The sequence below is a fragment of the Balearica regulorum genome, chromosome 26, assembly GCF_011004875.1.
Source record: "Balearica regulorum gibbericeps isolate bBalReg1 chromosome 26, bBalReg1.pri, whole genome shotgun sequence".
NCBI classification, from domain to species: domain Eukaryota; kingdom Metazoa; phylum Chordata; class Aves; order Gruiformes; family Gruidae; genus Balearica; species Balearica regulorum.
In genome coordinates this window covers 1,045,822-1,068,432 of record NC_046209.1, presented here as the reverse complement: position 1 = coordinate 1,068,432, position 22,611 = coordinate 1,045,822, and the positions used below count along the sequence as shown (strand labels likewise).

At 52.7% G+C, this 22,611-nt stretch overlaps 2 protein-coding genes across 7 annotated transcripts; one reads left to right on the top strand and one right to left on the bottom strand.

Annotated features, from left to right (window-relative positions):
- Positions 1-1,967: 1,967 nt before the first annotated feature.
- On the bottom strand, positions 1,968-11,716 carry SGTA (small glutamine rich tetratricopeptide repeat co-chaperone alpha). Of its 6 annotated transcripts, none has more exons than XM_075736356.1 (12): positions 11,626-11,716; positions 10,203-10,353; positions 8,944-9,047; positions 8,664-8,748; positions 7,930-8,029; positions 6,738-6,842; positions 6,418-6,556; positions 5,575-5,637; positions 5,106-5,143; positions 4,031-4,120; positions 3,682-3,805; positions 1,968-3,359 (listed from the first exon to the last, which is right to left on the bottom strand). In XM_075736356.1, exons 2-11 carry the CDS (start codon positions 10,300-10,302, stop codon positions 3,691-3,693), a joined length of 939 nt encoding a protein of 312 aa, XP_075592471.1. In that variant the 5' UTR covers positions 10,303-10,353; positions 11,626-11,716; the 3' UTR covers positions 1,968-3,359; positions 3,682-3,690. The 6 variants fall into 6 exon arrangements, with proteins under 6 accessions (XP_075592471.1, XP_075592473.1, XP_075592475.1 ...); XM_075736358.1 differs by having other exon boundaries at positions 1,968-3,560; positions 11,626-11,664; XM_075736360.1 differs by having other exon boundaries at positions 1,968-3,173; positions 11,626-11,664.
- A 356-nt stretch (positions 11,717-12,072) lies between these two features.
- Positions 12,073-21,503, top strand: THOP1 (thimet oligopeptidase 1). Its single transcript, XM_075776370.1, has 13 exons — positions 12,073-12,218; positions 12,818-13,021; positions 14,402-14,550; positions 15,049-15,156; positions 15,887-15,989; positions 16,145-16,305; positions 16,447-16,582; positions 16,685-17,051; positions 17,302-17,503; positions 17,608-17,794; positions 18,238-18,366; positions 18,666-18,802; positions 18,908-21,503. Exons 1-13 carry the CDS (start codon positions 12,203-12,205, stop codon positions 19,064-19,066), a joined length of 2,058 nt encoding a protein of 685 aa, XP_075632485.1. The 5' UTR covers positions 12,073-12,202; the 3' UTR covers positions 19,067-21,503.
- Positions 21,504-22,611: the final 1,108 nt, after the last annotated feature.

Genomic DNA, 22,611 nt, shown 5'->3' with positions numbered 1-22,611 from the left:
TGCTGAGCGGTCCGGGACGGAGCAGCCCGAGGTTGGGTAAACCGGCAGAGGAGAGCCCCAGCCAAGGAAAAGCATCCTCCACTGCTATGGTCCCTGTTCCTGCAGGTTTTCAGCTGCTTTTAGCTAAAGAAACAGGTAAATTCGGTTAAAATAGCACAGAGCAGTAGCTGCAGAAGGGCCCGGGGACCAAAATGAACCTAAAAAAACCAAAGATAAATCAGGGGGTTTTTTTTGCTGTTGTGTTGGTTTTGCGTGGCAAGGTTTTGGTAGCGGGGGGGGCTACAGGGGTGGCTTCTGTGAGAAGCTGCTAGAAGCTTCCCCTGTGTCTGATAGAGCCAATGCCAGCCGGCTCCAAGACGGACCCGCCGCTGGCCAAGGCCAAGCCAATCAGCGCCTCTGTGATAACATATTTAAGAAAGAGAAAAACAGTTAGAGAGGGCTTTTGCAGCCAGAGAGAGGAGTGAGAAGATGTAAGAAACTCTGCAGACACCAAGGTCAGTGCAGAAGGAGGGGCAGGAGGTGCTCCAGGCGCCATAGCAAGATTCCCCTGCAGCCCGTGGTGAAGACCATGGTGAAGCAGGCTGTCCCCCTGCAGCCCATGGAGGGAGGATGAGGGGGTGTAGCGATTCCACCTGCAGCCCGTGGAGGACCCCACGCCGGAGCAGGTGGAGACACCTGAAGGAGGCTGTGGCCCCATGGGAAGCCCGCGCTGGAGCAAGTTCCTGGCAGGACCTGTGGACCCGTGGAGAGAGGAGCCCACGCCAGAGCAGGTTTGCTGGCAGGACTTGTGACCCCGTGGGGGACCCACGCTGGAGCAGTTTGCTCCCGAAGGTCTGCACCCCGTGGAGGAGACTCACGTTGGAGAAGGCCGTGAAGGACTGTCTCCCGTGAGAGGGACCCCACACTGGAGCGGGGGAACAATGAGTCCTCCCCCTGAGGATGAAGAAGCAGCAGAAACACCGCATGAGGAACTGACCGTAACCCCCACTCCCCGTCCCCCTGTGCCGCTGGGGGAGGCAGAGGTTGAAGCCGGGAGTGAAGTTGAGCCCGGGAAGATGGGAGGGGTGGGGGGAGGTGTTTTTAAGATTTGGTTTTATTTCTTATTCCTCTACTCTGTTTTGCTTAGTAATAAATAAGATGAATTCCCTCTCTAAGTTCCATCTGTTTTGCTCGTGATGATAATTAGAGAATGATCTCTCCCTGTCCTTATCTCGACCCGTAAGTTTTCTTTCATTGTACCTTTTCTCCCCTGTCTAATGAAAGAGGGGAGTGATAGAGCAGCTCTGGTGGGTACCTGGCCCTCAGCCAGGGTCAACCCACCACAGCTGTCAGTATGCTCCCCTGAGGGGTTAGATGTGGGAGTATGGAAGGAAACACACTCTACCACCAGCACCTGCTTTCAGCAAAACCACCAAAACCCAGCTGATTTTTCTTCCTCCATTGAGGACCAGCCACAGCCTTACAAGGGCAGGAGCACTTCCACCTTGAAGGCAGGGATATAAAAAGGAAACCATTGAGAGAGATAAGGAAATGGATCTACAGCAGGGTAAGGAAAGGAAACAGTGCTGAAATAATCTGAAGAGGGAGGAAAAAATCCCTGCAGTTCCCTCCTCTGGCACAATTCTTGAACTTTTTCTTCCCACACTGTCCCACAGTCTGAAACTTCTCCTTTTATTAGCTTACAAAAACCAGCTGGAGAGAACTTAAAGGGAGCAGAAATGGAAAGAAAGATTTGCTACTTCTTTGCTGCAGAAATACACAGGAGCAGCATTTCAACAGAAATAAGAAAAACCTGGGAGAAGCAGACAAAACCCACCAGGAGGTTTTGCCAGTCACTGAAGGTCCCCGAGGCAGCAGAGCTCTGACCCTGCACAAGTCTCTGTGGTCAGTGCTGGACACAGGCACCGAAGCCTGACACAACCCTGAGGGTTTTGCTTCAGTCATCTGGGCAAGAGGGATAACAAAGAAAGTGTCCAAGTATTTTATTCTTCACAAGTTACATTAACCACATATTACTTTATGAAGCATTTACAAATCTTTTTTTTCCTTGATATTAGTCTTCAGATATACCTGCTCACTCATACCACCAGGTCTCCTGAAAGGGCGTTTTGCATCTCGCACTCTCAGACCAGATGCTTTTTGCCCAGCAGTCAGCCACAAACACGCCTTCCCCACCACAACCAAATAACTACTTTAAAAAAAAAACAAAACAATTCTGAGGTCAATATAAAAATCTCTGGCCTCAACTAGTGACTTCTAGGGGAATTTGCCAGAGCTTTCTGTTCACCCAAGGGTAAACTCTAGAGGGGTGGAAAGCTGCAGGTCACTCAAGTTGTCTACAGGAGCTTTTTCCCCTTTGTCTCCCACACTATATTCTGAGGTATAATCACTCCTTGCCATTGTTGAGCCAGCAGCCACTTGATTTCTGACTAAGCAGCATTTTTATTCCTTCCACTCTATACTCAGACACCCTCTATGCCTACCATTAGCACAGTCAACCAGGCTGATTACTCACATGCATAAAAGATTAAAAAAACAGAAGAAAAAAATCCTTTTAACACCAAAAACATATCTTTCTTAATGTCCACCTGACTAGTTCACAGATTGGATCATTCCGACAACATAGCCATAATTACTAAACACTAGACAAATTTTGTCAGGACTGGGAAAGAACCCCAAGAAGCATACGAGCAAACGCTCGCTAAAGTAGTTGCACTGGCCAGTCCCAACTCTGACACATTTACACTAACCTTTGAGAGGTGACCACCAAACTCCCATGGATTACAACACTGGCAATGTTGCTACAGACCTGAATGAGAAACGCACTGAATCTAATTGACAGAATCCCTGTTCTGGAGGCAAGAAGATCCCAGGATCTCCAGAGTGTTCAAACACAACAGTCTTGTAACTGGCAGGAAGATTAAACGGGGCAGGACAGGGGTTAGGTAGGACTTGAACACTTCAAAGAAGTGGCACGTGGGCAGGAAAGTGAAGACATCCTGTAGTGAAGAGTGCATCGTTCTTCAAAAACGGGTTAAAAAATTCCCATGTAGCAAATAACATAGAAATGTAACAGTGTAGTTAATTTTCTGAATTTCTTTAGAAAGACTGTTGAGGCTGGTTTGTGTTCAGCTTGCTGGATCTTCCAGAAGAAACAAAGACTAACGGAAAGGCTGAGGGGGAGAAGCAGGGACAGACTAAGGAGAGAAAGCATGAATCTGTCTTTAACATGCAGGTCATATAAAGTATTTTGTTTTTCCATTTTTTTTCCCCCTCTTGGACACTTCCAACTCAAGAAATGGCAACACGCACATGGCTTCCAGTTTTTAAAGCAAAGAACATAGTTCCCACGGACTGCGCTGCAGAGACAGGAAGACAAGACATTTGCAAATTCAATTTTTTATGAAAATAAAGCATCCCTTTAACCACCGTGAATGCTAGATGATGAAACTTGTTTGTCAGTGACACAATGTGTGAGGGAAGTTCTTATTCACCACTCCTCAGGGCTGAGCCTTGCATCTGAGGCACAGTACTAGCAGTACTGATACAGAGAACCCAGTCTGTATGGAGGGGAGACACACCAAATTGCTAAATTAAGGCACAAACCAGATATTGCAGCCAAATACATAAATCCCCACTCAGCCGGCTGCAGTACAACAGCACTCCCAGCTACAGCCTCACCTGGAGTGCTCATTCCTGCTGATCTTCGTTACTGGCACTTGGAGTTCGACTCCTAATCTGGCTTCGTAGCTGCTCTATTAGTTCAGGATTCTGCTGCTGCATCTGCTGAGCGAACTGCTGGCCCCTGAAGGAGAATAAGCAACATCCTCTTAGCACTCTCACACACACACAAGTTGTTTACAGCTGACTGTCAAAACTCTAACAAGTAGTTCACATCACCAGAAGAGGCAGTACTTCACCCAACATTGAAGCCTTCCTCAACTGTTAAATTAAAGTTTCACTTCTGGTCAGAAAAAACAACATCCATTTCCTGACTGAGGCGATGGGAAACACGCAGCTCCCTACTCACGCTTGTATGAGGCTGGCGAGATCATTTGTGGAGGGGCTGGTGCCCGCTGCTCCCATGGCATTGTGGCCACCAGAAATCATCCCGGACATGCTGTGGAAATAAGTCATGGCTCAGCAGGAAAAAAACCCACAGAAATTGTTTGGTTTACACTGGGAGGGGAGTGTCAGCATAATGGGAACATGTTCCCACGCAGATTATGAAATTATCTGCAAGGGCATCTTCTGTGACAATTTTCTGTACATTAACTGTGGCAGAGTAACTGTAACATTAAGCTGCACAATACGTAGAAATGTTTATAACAGTGGCAGCTACTGTATTCCTAAAGATTCCCCCTTTTATGTGCAAGCCCTGAGTTATGTTTAATTAAAATGCTGCCCTTCCTCATGCAAGCCATTTGCTTGCTCTGCATCAAGAGATCTGCTGACAGGAGAGCCTAAACACCGACTCACTCATGGTGAGCAGCCCAGAACACACAGCCCCTTCCTCTGGAGGTCCTCAGGCTGCATCTGGTGCAGAACAGCAGTGGAAGGAGCAGGCAGAAGCAAATGGAAATGGTGGCCGACGTTCAGCCCTTTAGCCAAATTATCTCCTGTGGTCACCAAAGGATGAGCTCCAGAAGGTCTAACTCACCGCCTACCTGTGCTCTGAAAGAATGGTCAGCAGAGGTACATGCCTTATTAATTTTATGGCTTTATATTGTCTAAGGATCTCACAAACATTGTGAATTGATCCTCATAATCCAGTAGCATAAAGAATCAAAATATTCTCATTCTAATCAAGATGGAGCTGTGAAATCCTGTCTCCAGATCACACAAATACTGTGCAGAGCCAAACTGACTGCAAGCTACCCAAACCCAATTCCAGTGCCATGATCTCTCCTACCTCCCATCTGCACACATTCATACTGACATCCCTCTTCAGCACGGTCCAGAGTACTCAAAATACACACCAGCTCAGGCAACCGGACTGGTTTAGAGGCTGCCCTCCCCCCAGTTCAGACCTACAGCAAATGCCAAACACACAGAGCCTCAAATGAGGGATTCAAAGAGAAAATACAAGATGAGATTAAACTTACAGCTGTTGTACTTGTGGATTGTTCATTAGGTTAGATGCCTATTTAAAGAGGGGAGAGAAAAAAATGACACCCTATTTAGTCAGAAATAACTGGGTAGATTTGCAGATGTTGTGCCATTCAACTACAAAGTGAAAGCAGAAATACTTGGAAACAGATCAATAGGACAAAAATAGCAAAGAGAAGCACAGTGCAACACACAAGACAAGGCCAGTAATGCAGAACAGGCACCCTTTCCACATTCAGGACATCACAAGGAACAGCCTGTGAATAAGTCACTGGCTCTTAATTTGACCTTAAGGAAATACAAACACAGTTTCCTCACAGCAACACCAAAACCAAGAAATAAAATGAAAACAAATCTGCTACAGTGACAGAGGAGCTCCCCACACCAGGTACCAACACATTTCACCCTGAACAGAGCAACACTCAGACCAGATACAGCCTGGCCACAGGCTGTGTCTGCATTTACCATACTCATGAAGCCGGGGTTGTTCAGCAAACCAGCTAAATCAAATCCTCCTGGACCTCCGGTCTGTAAGAATAAAGAAACCACAGGCAGATGACAACATCCTCTCACTTCCCAATGCACATGACAATGAAAATTAACACTTTACTCCCAGTGTTACCAGAATTTGGCCCTTAAACCATGACAAAAGGAAGAGGCTCTGTTCATGCCCTCTCTGTAAAGTCAGGCAGCCTTGGGGGTTTAGGCTCAGGGAGTCAAAGGGCAGACAGCTGTGTTACATGATTTACTGATCACCTCTCACCAGCTGAGCCACATGAGCCATGTATGGCTGTAACCCATTACAACTGCCAAGTTAAGCACATCCACTTGGTCACCTTTGCACTGGAAAAGTCTTTAGAAAATCAAAATCCTCTTCAAAATGATAAACTAACATGGTCCTGCATGGAGCACAACAATGCAGTCACCAGCTTTCCAGCTAGGAAACCTCCAGGGTTTTTTTCTTAAGAAAAAAAAAATCTTTGTGAGAAAAAGCCACACAAAATGCCCTTCCAGTATTGCTACCAGGTCACTAAAAAACCCCTAGATTTTAGGAGTAGTGACTTTAAGAAAGGTGCTTAAGGCAAAATGGCTGTTTCTAAACACTCCTAATCAGCCTCATTTTCCAGCTCTTTCAAATAAGCCCAAGGTGCCTGTTAGCCTCTCTGGATTTTAATGGAAATGTTCACAGCAGGACTCAACCATCTCCCCTCTGTCCACACACAAAATTTGTATTTTAAACACAACCCAGGCCATAAAGCCTCCTCCTAACCTTACCCATGTATAACAAGCATTAGTGTCAGAACTTACTGGACTAGGAGTCTCCTTCATTTTCTGCTCAGCTATTTTAAGGTTTGATTTATATGTGTCATTGTCTGGATCCAGCTCCAGGGCTTTTTTGTAGTAAATGACAGCTTCTGTGTGTTTATTCAAACTGGAGAGCGCCAAGCTATTAAAGTGGAAATAAAGTAAAAAGAGTTAGACAAGGAGTTGCAGTCATCTTCCACCCCCAGCAGAGATGAAACACAAGGGATTTTTGCACAGCACTCCAGGGCAGAACACCACTGGTAGCATCACTGCCACTAGGCTTTTTAAGATTAAAATTCTGGCTCAAAAACCCCTGCTCTTACCCCATTCTGCCATAAGCTTTACTGTAGTTTGGATCAATGGCTATAGCTCTTTCACAGTCTCTCACTGCTCCAGCATAATTTCCTAGTTTACTGTATGCAGCAGCTCTGGAGGGAACAGAGAAAGACGCACAGAAAAGAGTTATCAGCTTGAATATGCCCATCAAGGTCACTCCTGTTCCCTCCCTGTTGTACAAGGCAAAGTCAAGCGTAAACTTGATGTAAATCCAGACCCTATCTAGGGTTTCCAAACACCCAGCTCCACATTCTGCTCTTACTGCAAACAATCTAGGCTCGTACTCCTGCTCACGGACTTTCCAGGAGGAGCCTGGGCTCCAGGGAGGCATGCAAGTGTCACACTTGCTAGCTCAGACCATCTCTCTCAGCTTTCCTTACGCCTTGACTTTTTATTCATAATGACCGTTTTATCCATTTCCCCCCCACACTCCACATAAAAGACAGAAAACTGGTTTTGAAGCTGACACTCGTTTAAGCCTCAGTCTCACAACTCTTATTGAGGGGCACCTGTCCAAAACCTCCTGAGACTGACCCTCATGCAGCAAAGCTTTGCTAAAAGCACCAGCTGGAGTTCCTTGCTCCAAGAAATACCTCATCATGTCATCAGCACACATGCTATTCATGTAGCCAGCTGTATGTATGTACTCACAATAAGCACATAAAAACCCAAATCCTGATTCAAAGTCTGTTTTATTCAACAATTGTCTTCCCACCAACTTTCAAATAAACAGTTTTGCTTAGAACTGAAAAATAGAAAATTTGCTTCCATACCAAATTTCACAAACATCAACTTAGAGAACTCTCAATAACAAGCCTTCAACTTATCTCATTTCACTCCTTTGTTTTTATTATCAACACAGCCTCTCAAGTCTGGGCTCTCTGTCCCACTTCAGGTCAATTGCTTGAGAGCAGACAGTATTTCTTGGCATCCTTTTATCTCCTCAAATGCCTAAGAGTTTGTTTCCACACTTGCATCCTATCCAGAGATGCCAGGAGGCACAGGGAAGTGTGTCACTATGAGCTTAAAAACCCATACAAAGAGAAAGCAACAGGACAAGCAGTCTACAGAACTGGAAAAAAAAAAAAAAAAAGGACTTTGACCATTCAAGAGTCTTAAACATAAGTACTAAGAACAAAACCACAGGTGTACAAGGGCAGAGAAAGAAGTAAGCAGTACCTGTTGCAGAAATACACAGCATTGGATGGATTCAATTCAATTGCCTTCCCATAGAAGGACACAGCAGCTTCAAAGTTTTCTGCCTTCATTTGTTCATTTCCTAAGATGGCAGAAAGGCTCATTAGCAAGTGAAAAATGGGGACGAACAAAAGCAACAGGCCTGGATCTGTTCTACTTAAGAAAATAGAACAAGAGAGAAACCAATCACTTGTAACTTTTGCTGGTCAAACTGCTTGCAAGTGTGAGTCCTGTCCAGCAGCAAGCTGGGGACCCATGTCTCAGCAATTCCAGATTGCCTGATCCTGTAAGCCCCCTTAGCACCCTCAGCTGTCGCCCCTCCTCAGCACACCTGGGGCCTCCCCGAAGCAGCACTGCATCAGCTCAAAACTCTCCATTGTACTTCAGCACTAATCCTGCTCTCTTGCACAGGAGAGAAAAGGCAACACACAGAGGAGAGCTCAACAGGAAGGATACTTTGTTCTACGCAGTGCTGGCTTCTCAGGGTGCAAAGAGAAAATGCTGACCCAGCTGTCTATCTAGGCTCTGTGGCAGCTAAATTATGCCAACCTACACACACTCCTGGAGCAGAAGCAGAGAAAAAAGTAGAAATGAAAGGGTTGATCCATTTGTTTGTTTTTCCCCCATTCTGAGCATTCCCCAGGTGCTGACTGAATTAAGCCTCCCTCCCCATTATCATCTAAGCCTCATTATACACCAGCTCCAGAGGAGGTTACCTTCAGTCTTGAGTCTTTCAGCTTCAGCTATGTCATCTTCAGAGGGGGTGACAGGCTCTGAATTTGTTCTGATGTGTTCAGGCTCCTTACAAGGACAGGGAGAACACTGCAATAAGGACTCCCACCGAGATGTTCTACACCCCCTCCCTCCCCTTCCCAAGTGCTGGCTCGTCACGCCCAAAACATTTCGCTCCTACATACCTCCAAGGGGGCAGCAACAGCACCAAAATCAAGCAGAGCTCATTATATTGGCTGCTTAAATGGAAACCCACTCACTCACCTTTCCCACAGCAGCTTCAAATATTTCAGGAAGAGTCTGGGACACAGCTAGGCCTTGGTCTTCCATTGAGACCCCAAATGCTGTCTCCAGGCACTGGATGGCCACTGGACAAGAAGAGTCAGGTAATTAGCTTTCCCCCCTCCATCTAAATGCTTAACCTCCTCCCACAGCACCTGAATTTCTTACTGTTGAATATACCAGGAAAACAAAACCACCCTGAACCACACAATTCTAAACACCAGACTTGATATTTGGGCCATACCCTTAAATTTCACCAAAACCTCAAACATTGGCTCTGCAGACCAAGCTCCTGGATTGAGTCAGGCACAACTCTCATCCCCTCAGGGGACTCCAGCACGGGTGCTGGGGGCAGAAGTTAACCAATCCAGGGCTTTATTAGCCTTCCCACAGCTGCAGGTGGCAAGGAGCAAGGAGATCTGCATGTTTCAGAAAGTGGTCACTTGCCAGATGTAGCTGTGCTGTGGCCATGCAGAGGTGCACAGACACCAACTGATCACCTCCTCCCTCATCAGGCACCCCATCACGAAGCTGTTCCCAGCACAGAGGGGAAGCCAAGCAACGTAACAGAGCTCAAGACTCTCCTGTCATATTTTACAGTCCAAAAGGATCAGAAATAACCCTCTCCTTCCACCCAACCCCTTCCCTCCCACCTTCTCCTGCCTTGCCCAGGAACATACCCACCACTCCGCAGACACGCCTGTGCTCTCTCAGTGCCACAGACACTAAAGTGTAAGCTCCTTAAGTGGATCTTTTAAGATCACTGTGCTCTTATTACCAGTGAAGCCCTCTGAAAAAGCCTGTATAAATACTCCAGAGCATGCTGTGGAAAAGCATTTTGATAGCAGAACAGGAAAAGCACTCTGCAAGTATAAAACACTTCCATACAGCCACAAAGGTCTCATCTTACACTACAAGCCTCCTGACTCCATCTCATTTAAGATAAAACTTCTAAGTTGCAAACTCAGGGTCAGGAAGGCTTTTGATCCCAGGTATATATCCCTTCCTCAAGCTAATCTGCTTTTAAAAGAGATACTAAGAAATCAGATAAGCAATCAGCATCCCCAATGCCCTGGATATCTCCTCAAGAAGGCAAATTAATTTCAAATCTTGAGCAAGGTTTGATGTTAGGACAGCCCAGCCAAGTAAGAGGCAGAAGAGAATAACAGTGTCCAAATTTCCCCATGGCTTGGGCTGACAGACCTAGACGCATGAACAGGGAGGCGCATACAACCACCGACCTTCCAAACTCTCCTGAGCATCAGGAGACAAACCCCCATTCTGTAGCTGGTCATGTAGAAACTGGATGATGGAGTAGGCAAGGCGCTTCTGGTCTGCCATTCTGGGAGGCTGTGAGAAGTTTGTTTTGACTTCTTGTAACTCCAAAAAAATCTGTAGAGAGAAGTTACATGACTCGATGGACAAGAAATTGAAGAGCTTTTCTGCTGTTCTCCCCAGTATGAATGTGGAGGATAAAGGAGGCGTTCAGGACTGGCCAAGGCCTGTAGAGCCTTCATTAAATTCACTGCTCTAACCATGACCCCCTTTATATGAATTCTCCAGGCCTCAATTCACCTTCAGCATGAGCTGCACAGCACAGTCCTGCCCCACAAGTCTCCTACCAAGGGAAAGACATCAAAGGTGTTGCAGGCACTTGGGCTACCAAAACATCTCTGACTGACCAGAACTAGCCAAACTGAGCACTAAGGAGTTCAGTGCTTAAAAACCCACAGTCTTCTGCTTCCAGAGTATAATTTGATTCTAAAACAAGGGCTGAAGTAGTTCACCACCGTGAGCAGAGCTGGGCTGCCAATCCTCTGTGCTGCTTGCCAGTCTGTGTCACCTGGACGCCCAAGGTAAACAGGGGAGCAAGGAGACACATAGCAAAGCGAGCCCCATGGGCACACCCCAAGGCTGGGGCTTCACAGAGAACCCAATGCAGGTCCTGTAAGCAGGACAGAAGCAGCTGCATGTATGGCATCACTGCTGAAGTGCTCTGCCTCTCCAGAACACTTAACTTGGTTTGTAGTACAGAAAGCCTTTTAGGGCCCTTTAACAGGGAAATTAAGTTGTTTAAATGCAAAGTCTGTGAAAGAGCCCAGAGACAAGCTGGCCCCAACCCAGAGGAAGGCACCAGAGATACCACTGGCCTCAACCGCTGACAGGCACTGCAGTGTGGGCCTTGGGTGACTGCCTATGCCAGGCTCCGAGCCCCAGGAGAGACTAGATAGCCCACAGCCCCTCCCAGGCCCCCAGGGACAAACACCTCTCCTCCCTCGTAACCCCAGGCCCCTGCCTGCAGCCCCCACCGGTCCCCCCGGGCAGGCCTGAGGGGCACGGCCAGGGCCACCACTCCACTCCCGGCTGGGCACCCCATCTCGCACACCACTTCGTGAGGAGACAGCAGTACCAGGACCGCTCTCCCTCCCGGACAGCGGAACGCATCCCCAGCCCGAGGCCTGCACAGGGGGAGCCCCGTCCCAGCCCCGGGTCCGGCCCACAGCGGACCCCGGGCGAGAGAAGAGCCAGGTCCCACCACGACCCCCGTCTCAGCTGCTGCCCCCGCCAGGACCAGAAGCGGACGGCTCGCAGCACAAAGCACAACACAACACGACCCGACCCGACCCGACCCGACCCGACCTCCACCGCCCCCACCCCACTCACCGGGCACCCCCGACACTCTCCTCAGCCGGGGCGGGCTCAGCACTGCGCATGTGCCGTGCCCCGCCCCGCCCACCGCGCCTGCGCTACTGCCAGGCTCCACCCCCACCCCGCCCTTATATAGCCGAGAGGCGGAGACAACGCAGGGGCGGAGATCTTAAACGCATGCGCAGTCTGCGCCTCCCAGGGGCGGGACCAGAGACCGGAAACGCAGCTGTCGCCCCGTCCCGAATTTTACCATAGAGAGGAGGTGTTGCCATGGGAACGGGCAGGCGAGAGCCCTGGGTCGGGGTGCCGCTCCCGGCGGAGCTCCGCTCCCGGGCCCGTGGCACCGCCCCGCAGCCGCTGAGGCTGAGGATCGGGACAGAAATGGGGCTCTACGGATGCGGGCGGATGGGCCGCGCTCCCTCCGGCCCGGGTAGGGTGAGGGGAAGGGGAGAGCGGCCCAGTCCTCCACTCTCCCAGAATCCCTCGGCGCGGCCGCTCTCTCTGCCCGCCTCTATGGTTTGGGGCACATGCTCTGTGCGTGGGGCCGGCGCGGTCGGTTCCCGGCCTCCTCAGCACCCCCGGCACCCCCGGCATGGCCCCCCCCACAGGTACCGGGTGGCGGCGGCGGGGGGTGTGCGAACGCGAGGGGCAGCGAGGGGGCTGGAGCGGGGTGGGAGCACCCGGAGAGGACGGCAGGGTGAAGGAGGTGAAGGCAAGGGCGAGGGGCTGGCGTGGGGAGGGGAGGGGAGGGGGAGATGGAGGAGAGAGGGATGGGGGCAGGAGGAGGGAGGCAGGGGGCAGCCCTCCCCGAGGGCTGTGTAGGGAGGCCGTGGTCTCCTGCTGCCCCCGCTGTCACCTCTCAGCCCCACAGCTCCGGCTCCGGGCAGGGGACAGCCTTGTTCCCGGGCTGCGGCAGCCACTCCCCCGCCTCCCGTGGGCAGCGGCACCTGCTAGGGCCACGGCGGGGAGGGAGTCAGGTTTCCGTGCTGGGCTTGGCACGACTGCGAGGGTAAATAAACACTGCCCGGAAAATAATCCGGCTGCTGATTACTGCCAGCGCTCTGCGTCCTTAGGGGCTCGGTTGCCCATCAGCATGGTTTGTTTGCTGGGCCTCTCCTTTAAGTGCTTTAATCGAGCTTTAACTATGCAGCTGAATTTTCTTTCTAGCCCATGTAAGACTGTGTCTCACAGACTGTTTCCTCCCCAGGTAACGTTGTGGACAGCCAGTCCCCTAGGCTGTTGGCAAATCAGCTAAGATGGGACCTGACTGCTGAGCAGATAGAAAACATGGCTGCAGAGCTCACAGAGAGGACCAAGCTTGTGTACGACCGGGTGGGCTCCCAGGAGCAGGGCGAGGTATCCTATGAGAACACTCTCAAGGTGCTGGCAGATGTGGAAGTGGAATATACAGGTACGTACACCAAGAGGGAGTACTGGCTTTCTGGAAAACAGTGTGTTGTTATTAAGATTTTTTTGATGATTTTTTGTTCTGTACTGTCATCTCCTTTTTTCTTGCCTTGGCTCCCTCAGCAGTATGGTGGGTTTTTTTCTGTTTCATGTTTATACAGCTAGATATAAGTACAGAGTGGATTTGGAACAGAAGAGCAAGTCTAAAATGAGGATGGCACTTTGGCAGCAGGATGGTCTGCAGGAGGAGTAGTCGGGTTTTCAAGGCTGTCTCCTGCTTTTATGTGTCAAGGTGCATTAGCAGTAACAAATTGTGCATCACAGAAGTGGTTCGGATGATATAAGAAATCTTCAGCTCTTTTCTAACTTCTCCCCTGAGGCAACCAATAAATGTCTCTCCGCATGCCTTGTTTAAACACCACTATCGTTTTAGGGATTATGTATAAAGTAACATGATGTGATGGCATTGTGCTGGTGAACCACGCAGCCTTCGCTATATCTCTGTCTAATTATTTACTGTAGAGTCCCAAAGGCACACAGCCCCCCTCACGGCATGTTAGCTGTCCTGACCGACCGCCCGTGTTGTAAGGCATCAGGTCTGTAGGAAGCAGAAGCCAGCCTGCAAGCCTCTTCTTTCTTCTGCCTGATTTATTTCTCCTAAAATAAGAGGAAAAGCCCTTACTAAACAGGGATAACGTTTACTTCAGCAGAACTGTGAGCATTTTTCCTGGGCAACAGAGAGTAGCTGCCTGCTCACCTTATGCTGAGTGGAGAGTTCTCGTGCCTGGAGGGCAGCACCTTCCTGCTGGACTTGTATTATTTGAGGTTTTGCAGAGATGGTGGTGGGGAACGTTCTCCCTGTTTTCGCTTTTGAAATAGAAATATGTCAGGACAAAGCACACCTGGGACCTGGGGGCTTTTGAGGAGCATCTGCAGTAAAGGTGTGTGACTTTTAGCCTGGCCCTCTAAGGAAAGGAGTCACACAACAATGCTGCCCCTGTGTCTGCCAGCATAGAAGTCTTGTGATTCTTGACACTGTAGATACCAGCTATCGCTGGGGCAAAGGCGTTGGGATCTCACAGGCATGAAATTCACGTGTGTTTTGAGAGGAATGGTGGAAATCAGTGGACAGAAGTGCTCGGCAGTGAGGATGGGGTGAACGGGTGCTGCAGGTGGCTGAGCACTGCTCAGAGAGGGCAGCTTTGGGTTTGTCTGATGGCAGCAGCTTGCCTTGCTCTTCCTTTGTGTGGGCAGGCAGGTCAGGTTCCAGGGCCGTCAAACTGGCTTCCAATTAACATAGGCTTTCTGTGTGCACTCCCACTCAGGAGCAGTTCTGGGACATGAAGCCATTGCCTTCACTGTAATCCCTCTTCTGTCATTCCAGTCCGTCGGAACATGCTGGACTTCCCTCAGCACGTCTCTCCCTGCAAAGACATCCGTGCGGCAAGCACCGAGGCTGACAAGAAGCTCTCAGAGTTCGACGTGGAGATGAGCATGAGGCAGGATGTGTACCAGAGGATTGTCTGGCTCCAGGTGTGTGCTTGGGAGGATGTTCTGCCGGTGGTACTCCTGAGCAGGGCACTGAAACCTCCTGGAATTACAACAAACCCTTTTCCCTTATCCCAAAACTTAGAAGGGAATGATACCGAGTCAGGTCTGGAACTGAATCGCTGGGTGATCGTGGCAGAAGGGTCTAGCTGTTAGTGAGAACTGGGGAGTTGAGGTTGGAGGGCTCTGCCCCCCCCCCCCCCCCGCCTCCCGAGGCCTCGATTACCCCTGTGGTAAGATGGTGTTTAGTAAACCCAGCCTACCAGGGCTGGGTAATGCCCTGAAAAGTGCTGTAATACAGCATTTAAAAATGTTTAAAGCGATCCAATAGGAACTAATACACCAACCCAAAACCTTCTTGTGGGGTGTTTTTGTCTACTTCTGACTCACTGGTGTTACCATAACCTGTAACTCCTCCCAGGAACCAACTTTGTGCAACACCTGATCCTGTTGTTCCCTGTGCTCGTGGGTTTTGTTTTACAGGAGAAAGCAGAGAGCACTTCACTGAAGCCTGAAGCAAAGAGGTATCTAGAGAGGCTCATCAAACTGGGTAAAAGAAATGGTCTCCATCTCCCCGAGGAAACGCAGGAGGTGAGATCACAGGGCTTGAAGTGAGCATGTGTAGAGGACGCCCCGCATGGCTCACGGGACAGTGTGGCATTACAGCAGAGGGCTGAGGCTCAGACTCCAGAATTTTGCCCCTGATTCACCTGACCTTGGGTGTTTTGGGTGATGTCTCTGCCCCTCTTTTTCCTTTCCATTGCATGGGGATGCCGTTTACAAAGTGGGAGCGACACTGGGAGTTGGGGGGCTCCCGACAAGCCGAGATTGCAGGTCAGGAGTGGGAGCAGCACCCAGTCCCCACGTGCGAAGGGGCTGTCGGGGAGGGTGCTCCCCTGGAGCTGGGGTTGGGGTGAGCGGGCTGGGGGGGTGCTGAGCTGCTCAGGGTCTCCCTCTTTTATCACGGTCCAATGGCTCAGTGAAGGAGCTGGAAGCTGGGTTAAAAATAGAAGAGAAGATGAAATGAAATCAGGGTAGAGGAGGTTGTTGCTTAAACACCTGCAGCTCCTGAGCTGGCAGGAGACAGTTGGGACCTTGCTGAGGTGGCTGCTTTCCTACCAGGTGTGATCAAAGGGAGCCTGTTCTAGGCTGAGCATTCAGCTGCCTGCATGCAATTAATTCTGCAGCGTTGTGTTTGAATAAAAGCCAAGTGCAGACCATCGGGCAACTCAGCAGGCAGGCTGCTGGCTGGACATGGTGCATGGTGCTGTCTGATGTCCCCCTCTGGACTGACTTTTCTCTGTTCATCTGTATTTTAAAGAAAATCAAAGCTATTAAGAAAAAGCTGAGTGTCCTTTGCATAGACTTCAACAAGAACCTCAACGAAGACACCACCTACTTGCCCTTCTCGAAGGAGGAACTAGGTAAGCACCGCTCAGGCTTATTTCTCTGCTGGTATGGCTCTGAGTGTCTGGATTCCTTCAGCCAAGGAGCAAGAGCCCATTCCTCTGCTCAGTCCCAGAGCTTTTGTTTCTGGTGAGGCCTGGGCTTCCATCGGTCCTGTCCGCCCTTTTCTCAGGGGGGCTCCCTGAGGACTTCCTGAACTCCCTGGAGAAGACAGAGGACGGCAAGCTGAAAGTCACCTTGAAATACCCACACTATTTCCCTCTTCTGAAGAAGTGCTACGTGCCCGAGACGAGGAGGAAGGTGGAGGAAATGTTCAACTCCCGGTGCAAAGAGGTAGGTGGGCCTTGCTGCTTGCCAGGCCAGGTCCAGGCACGGAAGGGGTCTCGTCTGAGATTTGTGCCTGTTCCCACTCTGGGGCTTGTGATTCCTTCCTCACCCATGTACCCCACCTCATTCTTTGACTCCACCTTGCAGGAGAATTGCTTGATCCTCAAGGAGCTGGTGGACTTGCGTGCTCAGAAAGCCAGCCTCCTGGGCTTCAGCACACACGCGGACTTTGTGCTGGAGATGAACATGGCTAAAAGCAGCAAGACGGTGGCTACATTCCTGGGTATGGCGCTCGGCTGCGGAGGGGAAGAGCAGAGGTGTGCACGGGGCCGGGTGGGCTGCTCTCAGCCCCAGGCACTAACCCTGCCTGCCTTGGTTTTCCTAGATGAGCTGGCCCAGAAGCTGAAACCCCTCGGAGAGAAGGAACGGGCTGTGATCCTGGACCTGAAAAAGAAAGAGTGCGAGAAGCGCGGCCTGGAGTTTGACAACCGCATCAATGCCTGGGACATGCGCTATTACATGAACCAGGTGGAGGAGACCAAGTACAGCGTGGACCAGAATCTGCTGAAGGAGTACTTCCCCATGCAGGTGGTCACTACGGGCCTGCTGGCCATTTACCAGGAGCTGCTGGGGCTCACCTTCCATCTGGAAGAGAAGGCTCAGGTCTGGCATGAGGACGTCCAGCTCTACACAGTGAAGGATGCCTCCTCTGGGGAGACCATCGGCAAATTCTACCTGGACCTGTACCCACGGTGAGGCCTTGGGCAAGGGGAAGCGAGGGAGGAAGGCAGGGGGAGCAGAGCCTGGTGTGGAAAGGGGGAACCATCCCGCTCCTGGCCGTGTCGCTGCGCAGAGGGAGTGGTGTGTAATTGGGCAAGGCTGTCCCAGGACTGCGGGCTCCGTGTGAATCACCAGGAGCTTCTGCTCTGAGCAGGACCCGGTGCAGTGACTCGTGGCTGGCTGTGGGAGGATCCCTATACCGGTCTCCTCTTCCTGGCCTAGGGAAGGGAAGTACGGGCACGCAGCCTGCTTCGGCCTGCAGCCAGGCTGCCTCTTGCCAGACTCCAGCCGGCAGATCTCGGTGGCTGCCATGGTGGCCAACTTCACCAAGCCCACGCCGGATGTGCCTTCTCTGCTGCAACATGATGAAGTGGAGACGTACTTCCATGAATTTGGGCATGTCATGCACCAGCTGTGCTCTCAGGTGAGGCTGGGCTGGCTGGCAGAGGCTTGGTTTGTTACCTCCACCCGTCATGCTCCCCTGCGGGGTTAAATGGTGCCCTGCTCTGAGCTTGCCATGTTTCCTAGGCGGAATTTGCCATGTTCAGTGGGACACACGTGGAGCGGGACTTTGTTGAGGCACCATCACAGATGCTGGAGAACTGGGTGTGGGAGAAGGAGCCGCTGCTGCGCATGTCCAGGCACTACAAAACTGGAAGCCCCATTCCTGATGAGCTGCTGGAGAAGCTCATTAAATCCCGGCAAGCAAACACTGGTGGGTCCCTGTGGAGGAACGTGGGGCTGGAGGGGAGCGAGGGCTGTGTGCTGTCCCCAGCAAGGTTCTGTCTGTCCCCTGTGCATGGGGACCCCTCGTGACCTGGCCGGGCAGAGGAAAGGCTTTGCCTTGCTCCCTGTGGGGACCAAGGGGATTGGGGGGAAGGAAGCTGTTCATCTGGAAAGACCAAGGGTGGTGTGGGAAGACATGTAGCAGGCTGGGTGGCGGCACAGTGAGAAGAAGCGCCAGGGAAGGCAGAGATGGTCTGCGGGCAGAGGATGCAGCTAAGTCCTGAGGGGGTGCTGCTGAACCGGGCTGCTCTGGGGAAACGGGTCAGAAGTGGGGTGTGAGGAGGACTATGGGAGCCCCCCAGCCTGCCTGGCCTCGGAGACACTCCTGCCTGCAGCTCCTGCCTACAGTTTGCCTCCTCCTTCTGGGAACAGGGCTCTTCAACTTGCGTCAGATTGTCCTGGCCAAGGTGGACCAGGCGCTGCACACCCAGATGAAGGCTGACCCCGTGGAGGTGTTTGCCCGGCTGTGTGAAGAGGTGCTGGGCGTCCCTGCCACCCCAGGTACCCAGGGGCTTGGGGGTCCCGCCGTCTTTCTAGGCCCGGCCTGCAAGCTTGGCTCAGCAGGTTCTTTTCAAGGCTGGGCTTTCAGGCTGGCTCAATGGGGACAGTTTATGCTGGCTTCAGGAAAAGCAGGGCTGAAACCACACAAAAATACCTGGGGAGTTCTTCCCTGTTTCCGCTGGGGTGGTGAACAAGCTGACCCAGTGCCTGCTCTAACATATTTACAGCAGTTTTTCTGTGCTGTGGTTGGTCCCAGCAGCTTTTCCTGTTAACGCCCCTTCCCTTCCTTTGCCGCAAAGGTACAAACATGCCTGCTACGTTTGGCCACTTGGCCGGTGGCTATGATGCCCAGTACTACGGCTACCTCTGGAGTGAAGTGTACTCCATGGATATGTTCCACACGCGCTTCAAGCAGGAGGGGATCATGAACTGCAAGGTAGGGAGGATGTCCTGCACGGCCAGGCTCTCGGCATGCCCCAGAGGCTGCCTCCCCTGCCAGAGGTGATGGGAGACAGCAGCATCGGTCTCTCTCTCCTTGCAGGTGGGCATGGATTACAGGAATTGCATCCTGCATCCTGGTGGTTCCCTGGATGCTTCCGACATGTTGAGGAAGTTCCTGGGCCGCGAGCCCAAGCAAGATGCCTTCCTGGCCAGCAAAGGACTGAAGGTGGAGAGCAACTCGCTGCCTTCAGCCTGCTGAAAAACTGCTCCAGCCCGTTTGAGTCAAGCCAGATCCTCTGTCTACGCACCAGTCCTCTCAGGCCAAGCAATATCCGGTCCTTCTGTCACCGAACGCATCCTGGGCCAAGCCCTGCCTGGAGCTGTTCCTCCAGGATCCTGCTCTGAGCTTACCCTGGGCCTCAGGAACAGGATTCAGCCCTGGTCCAGGGCTCTGTGGTGACAGCTCTGCAAAGGGGGTGAATTGCCTCTGCCACCCCCCAAGGGGGATGGGGCTGCCGGTAGCCCACACAAATTGGCTGAACTTTGAACCCGATGTCTGCATGAGGGTGAGTTTCAGCCTCATTTATAGCTGGGGAGGAGGGTGAGAGGAGTTACCAAACTTGAATCATTGTTTTTAAATCCCTTCTTTTTGAGAAATGAGACTTCCCACCAGGCTCGGCTTGCTTTGTGTCCTGGGGCAGACTTTATTGTTCTGCGCAGGACATGAACAGGTGAGAAGCTGCGTTGGGGGTCATGCTCTCCCTGTCTTTGGGCAGCTGTGGAACAAAAATGGGGAGATCCCAGAGCTTAAAAACCATTGTGTTTACGGGAACGTCCTGCCCTGAGCCCCTCGGATGTTCCTGCCCTTGTGGCAGGCCTGGGAGGGGTGCAGAGATGGCTGGCACAGCTCTTCCCAGAGCAGGGGGTCTGGGGAGTGTGGCCTGGGCCCCCTGTGCTGCCAGACATCCTCGGGAGGTTGTACCTTCCCCCAGGCTCTGTCAGAGCTGCTGGGACCCTGCACCCGGGGCCAGCTTAGGGCAGCCGATGCCTTCTGGGCTCGGGCTGTGGCAGCGGAGAGTGTGTTGCTATTGCTGTCACCTCTAAGCCAGGGTGGGACAGGGGAGGGCTGTGGAAAAAATAAAAAAAAAAGCGGACAGCTTCAAACAACATGGATGCCGGGGATAAAAATATCAAGTGGGCTTTGTGCCAGGCTCTGGGTGTGGCACTGAGCTGGGGGACGGCTGCCTTGGGAGCAGCTGGGCTGTGCCACCTGTCCCCCCAGCTGTTGCCCTGTCCCTGAGAACCCTAAAACCTGTGTTCCCATGCCATGGCATAGTGTGCCTCCCTTTGGTCTCTGCTCACCTCTGTGGTGTCGTTCCTCCCGGGCAGAAGGACAGCTCTGCCGACCCATGCAGGGCTGTGGCTTGGAGCTGCCGGAGGGGAGCGCTGACCCCGAGGGCAAAGGCCAGTTGTGGGTTTTGCTCACGTAGGAATCACCCATGGCCTGGGAAGGGTTTTTAGTGGCGAGTGTGTGGGGTAGGTGGGAAGGTAGGCTGCTTCCTCAGTAGCAGAGGAGAGCTGTGAACTCCCACAGGTGTGAGGGGTTTGTGGCAACGGGGTTCTGAGGGCAGGTCTCATTCTCTGGTGTCCCACCTCCAGCCTCGGGTCACTCTGCCTGACGCCGTTTGAGGGCTGCGAGATCGGTCTCTGCGGCTCTTGTGCGGTTTGAGCACTCGGAGGGGCTGGCGAGAGGCCGAGTGTCGGTGCTCGCACCCACTGTCCCAGCCAGGGCTGCACCTGGGAGCTGCCATCCCTCCCCAGGATCTCACGGTGCAGCTCCCTCCCTGGCTAGGCTGTTCCCTTTGCTTCTCTCATCTTGGCCACATCACCAGAGCAGCTCCAGCTTCCCTCCCAGCAGCTGCTGCTGAGAGCGTTGGAAGAAAGCTTGCCCCACGTGCAGACAAAGTCCTTGCTGTCACCTCCCTCCCCTAGACCCGCGGTGACAGAGGAAGGCTGGTGACACCCTCCCTCCCTGGCCCCCTCTTGTGCTGACATGTGGATGGGTCTGTAAGCAGTGAAGCGGCTCCTTGGTGCTTGCTGGGGCCATGTTGAGCATCTTGTCTTTGTCCCCACCCGCTGTTAGGCATAGGCGAGTGTCTGTCCCGGGTGCTGGCTGTGCAGGGCCAGGCGCTCTCGAGTTGACGCTGTGGGTGTTTTAAGTGTCATGTTTTAGTGAGCTTTCAGGGTTTTCTTTCAGACCTCTTGAGGGAGAGAACTGGAGCTGAACAGGGAAACCGTGCACTTTTCTCCCTCTTTCCCAGGCCACAAATAACTCTGTCCTTCCCTGCAGTAACCCCTGCGGCTGGCAGTGTGGTGAGAGGCGCTGCTGAAGGCTGCAGCCAGGCAGAGTGGGGGGACCTGGTGCTTTTCCAAGCACTGCTGTTCCCTGTGCATGGGTGATCCCCAGGGCACCGGGCTCCTTGGAGCTGCACCTTGTCCCCCCCTCATCCCCGTCCTGTCCCACGCTGGCAGGGAAGAGAGGTCCCTTTTGGGTTTGGTTGGGGTTTTTTTGTTAACCTTTTCTAAGGGCAAACTGGTGTGTGTGTGCCGTTCGTAATGGTCACGTCCCGCCCTGCTCGTTTCAATGACTGGATTTTAGACGGTTCCTAGCACTAATAAAGGTTTTCCTAAGCGGATGTTTTTTGCGTGGCTCCGGTCCTGCTGAGGAAGCTGCTCCTTCGTAGTGGGGGGCGATGGTTGTCTCCTGGTCCCTGCTGGGCCAGGGCAGCAGGGTGGGGAGTCTCAGCACTCCCGGCACAGCCACCCTCTCACCAGCGCAGCGGCAGCCCCCCACAGCAGTCGGCACAGTGGATCCTGTCCCATGAAGATGGGCACCGAGTGGCAGGTGCAGGGCGGCAGCCTGTCTGGCGTGAAGCCCTGGGGAATGAGAAGTGGTGACCCCCCTCCGTCCCTGCCGTGTCCCTGTGGGCTGTGCCCCCACCCCCCGCTGGTCCCGCACCTGGGTGAAGAAGCCATGGTCTAGCACATCCTGCAAGCTGGGCCATGCGGCAGGCTCAGGGGCCAGCAAATGAGTGATGAGGGCCCGGGCACAGGGCAAGAGGTGGGGAGGCAGTGGATACCGCGCTGCCCGGATGTGCTGGTACAGCTCCTGCTGGTGAGCCGCCTTGAACGGGGGGCTGCCTGTCAGTACCACATACTTGGGGGGGGTCCAGCTGCTCAGCGGGGCCAGGAGTACCCTCTGTCCTCCCACCCTCCCTCCAGGTCCCCACGTACACGGCACAGCCCAGGGCCCAGACGTCCAAGGGCACCCCGTGTCCATTGCGGTCCAACACCTCTGGGGCCAGGTAGCTGGGCATCCTGCAGAGCGCCCTGGGGAGAGGGGCAGGGTGAGCCTCGGCCTGGCAGCACTGGCCTGGCAGCACCGTGGCCCCACTCACCCCCAGCACTGGCCAGCCGGTGCCTCCCGTCATGCCAGCCCCAGTCCCCGATGTTCACCTGCATCTTCTCGGTCACCAAGAAGTTACCTGCGGAAGAAGATGAGGCCGAGGGGGGCCAGCACGGCTCACCCTCCCGCTGCCCTGGCTCTGCCCCACACACTCAGCTTGAGTGGATGATCCCCTGTCCGTGGAGGTAGCGCAGCCCCGAGATGATCTGCCGCTGGTAGTACTGCACCTCCAACTCCATCAGCCTCCCCCCGGGCCTGCAGGATATTGGTGAGGGACTGGGGACGGAGCAAGGCACGAGCTCGGGGCCTGGCAAAGCCCTGGCATGAGGATGCTCCAT

Excerpts from the sequence above, each read along its gene's own strand:
- SGTA (XM_075736356.1), bottom strand. The coding sequence starts at position 10,302 with ATGGCAGACCAGAAGCGCCTTGCCTACTCCATCATCCAGTTTCTACAT. Across the intron at positions 5,638-6,417 it reads TGAAGGAGACTCCTAGTCCA|ACCGGAGGTCCAGGAGGATT; the intron begins GTAAGTTCTGAC and ends TTATTCTTACAG. Across the intron at positions 5,144-5,574 it reads ACCCCGGCTTCATGAGTATG|GCATCTAACCTAATGAACAA; the intron begins GTAAATGCAGAC and ends CTCTTTAAATAG.
- THOP1 (XM_075776370.1), top strand. Across the intron at positions 17,795-18,237 it reads ATCCCGGCAAGCAAACACTG|GGCTCTTCAACTTGCGTCAG; the intron begins GTGGGTCCCTGT and ends TTCTGGGAACAG. Across the intron at positions 18,803-18,907 it reads AGGGGATCATGAACTGCAAG|GTGGGCATGGATTACAGGAA; the intron begins GTAGGGAGGATG and ends CTCTCCTTGCAG.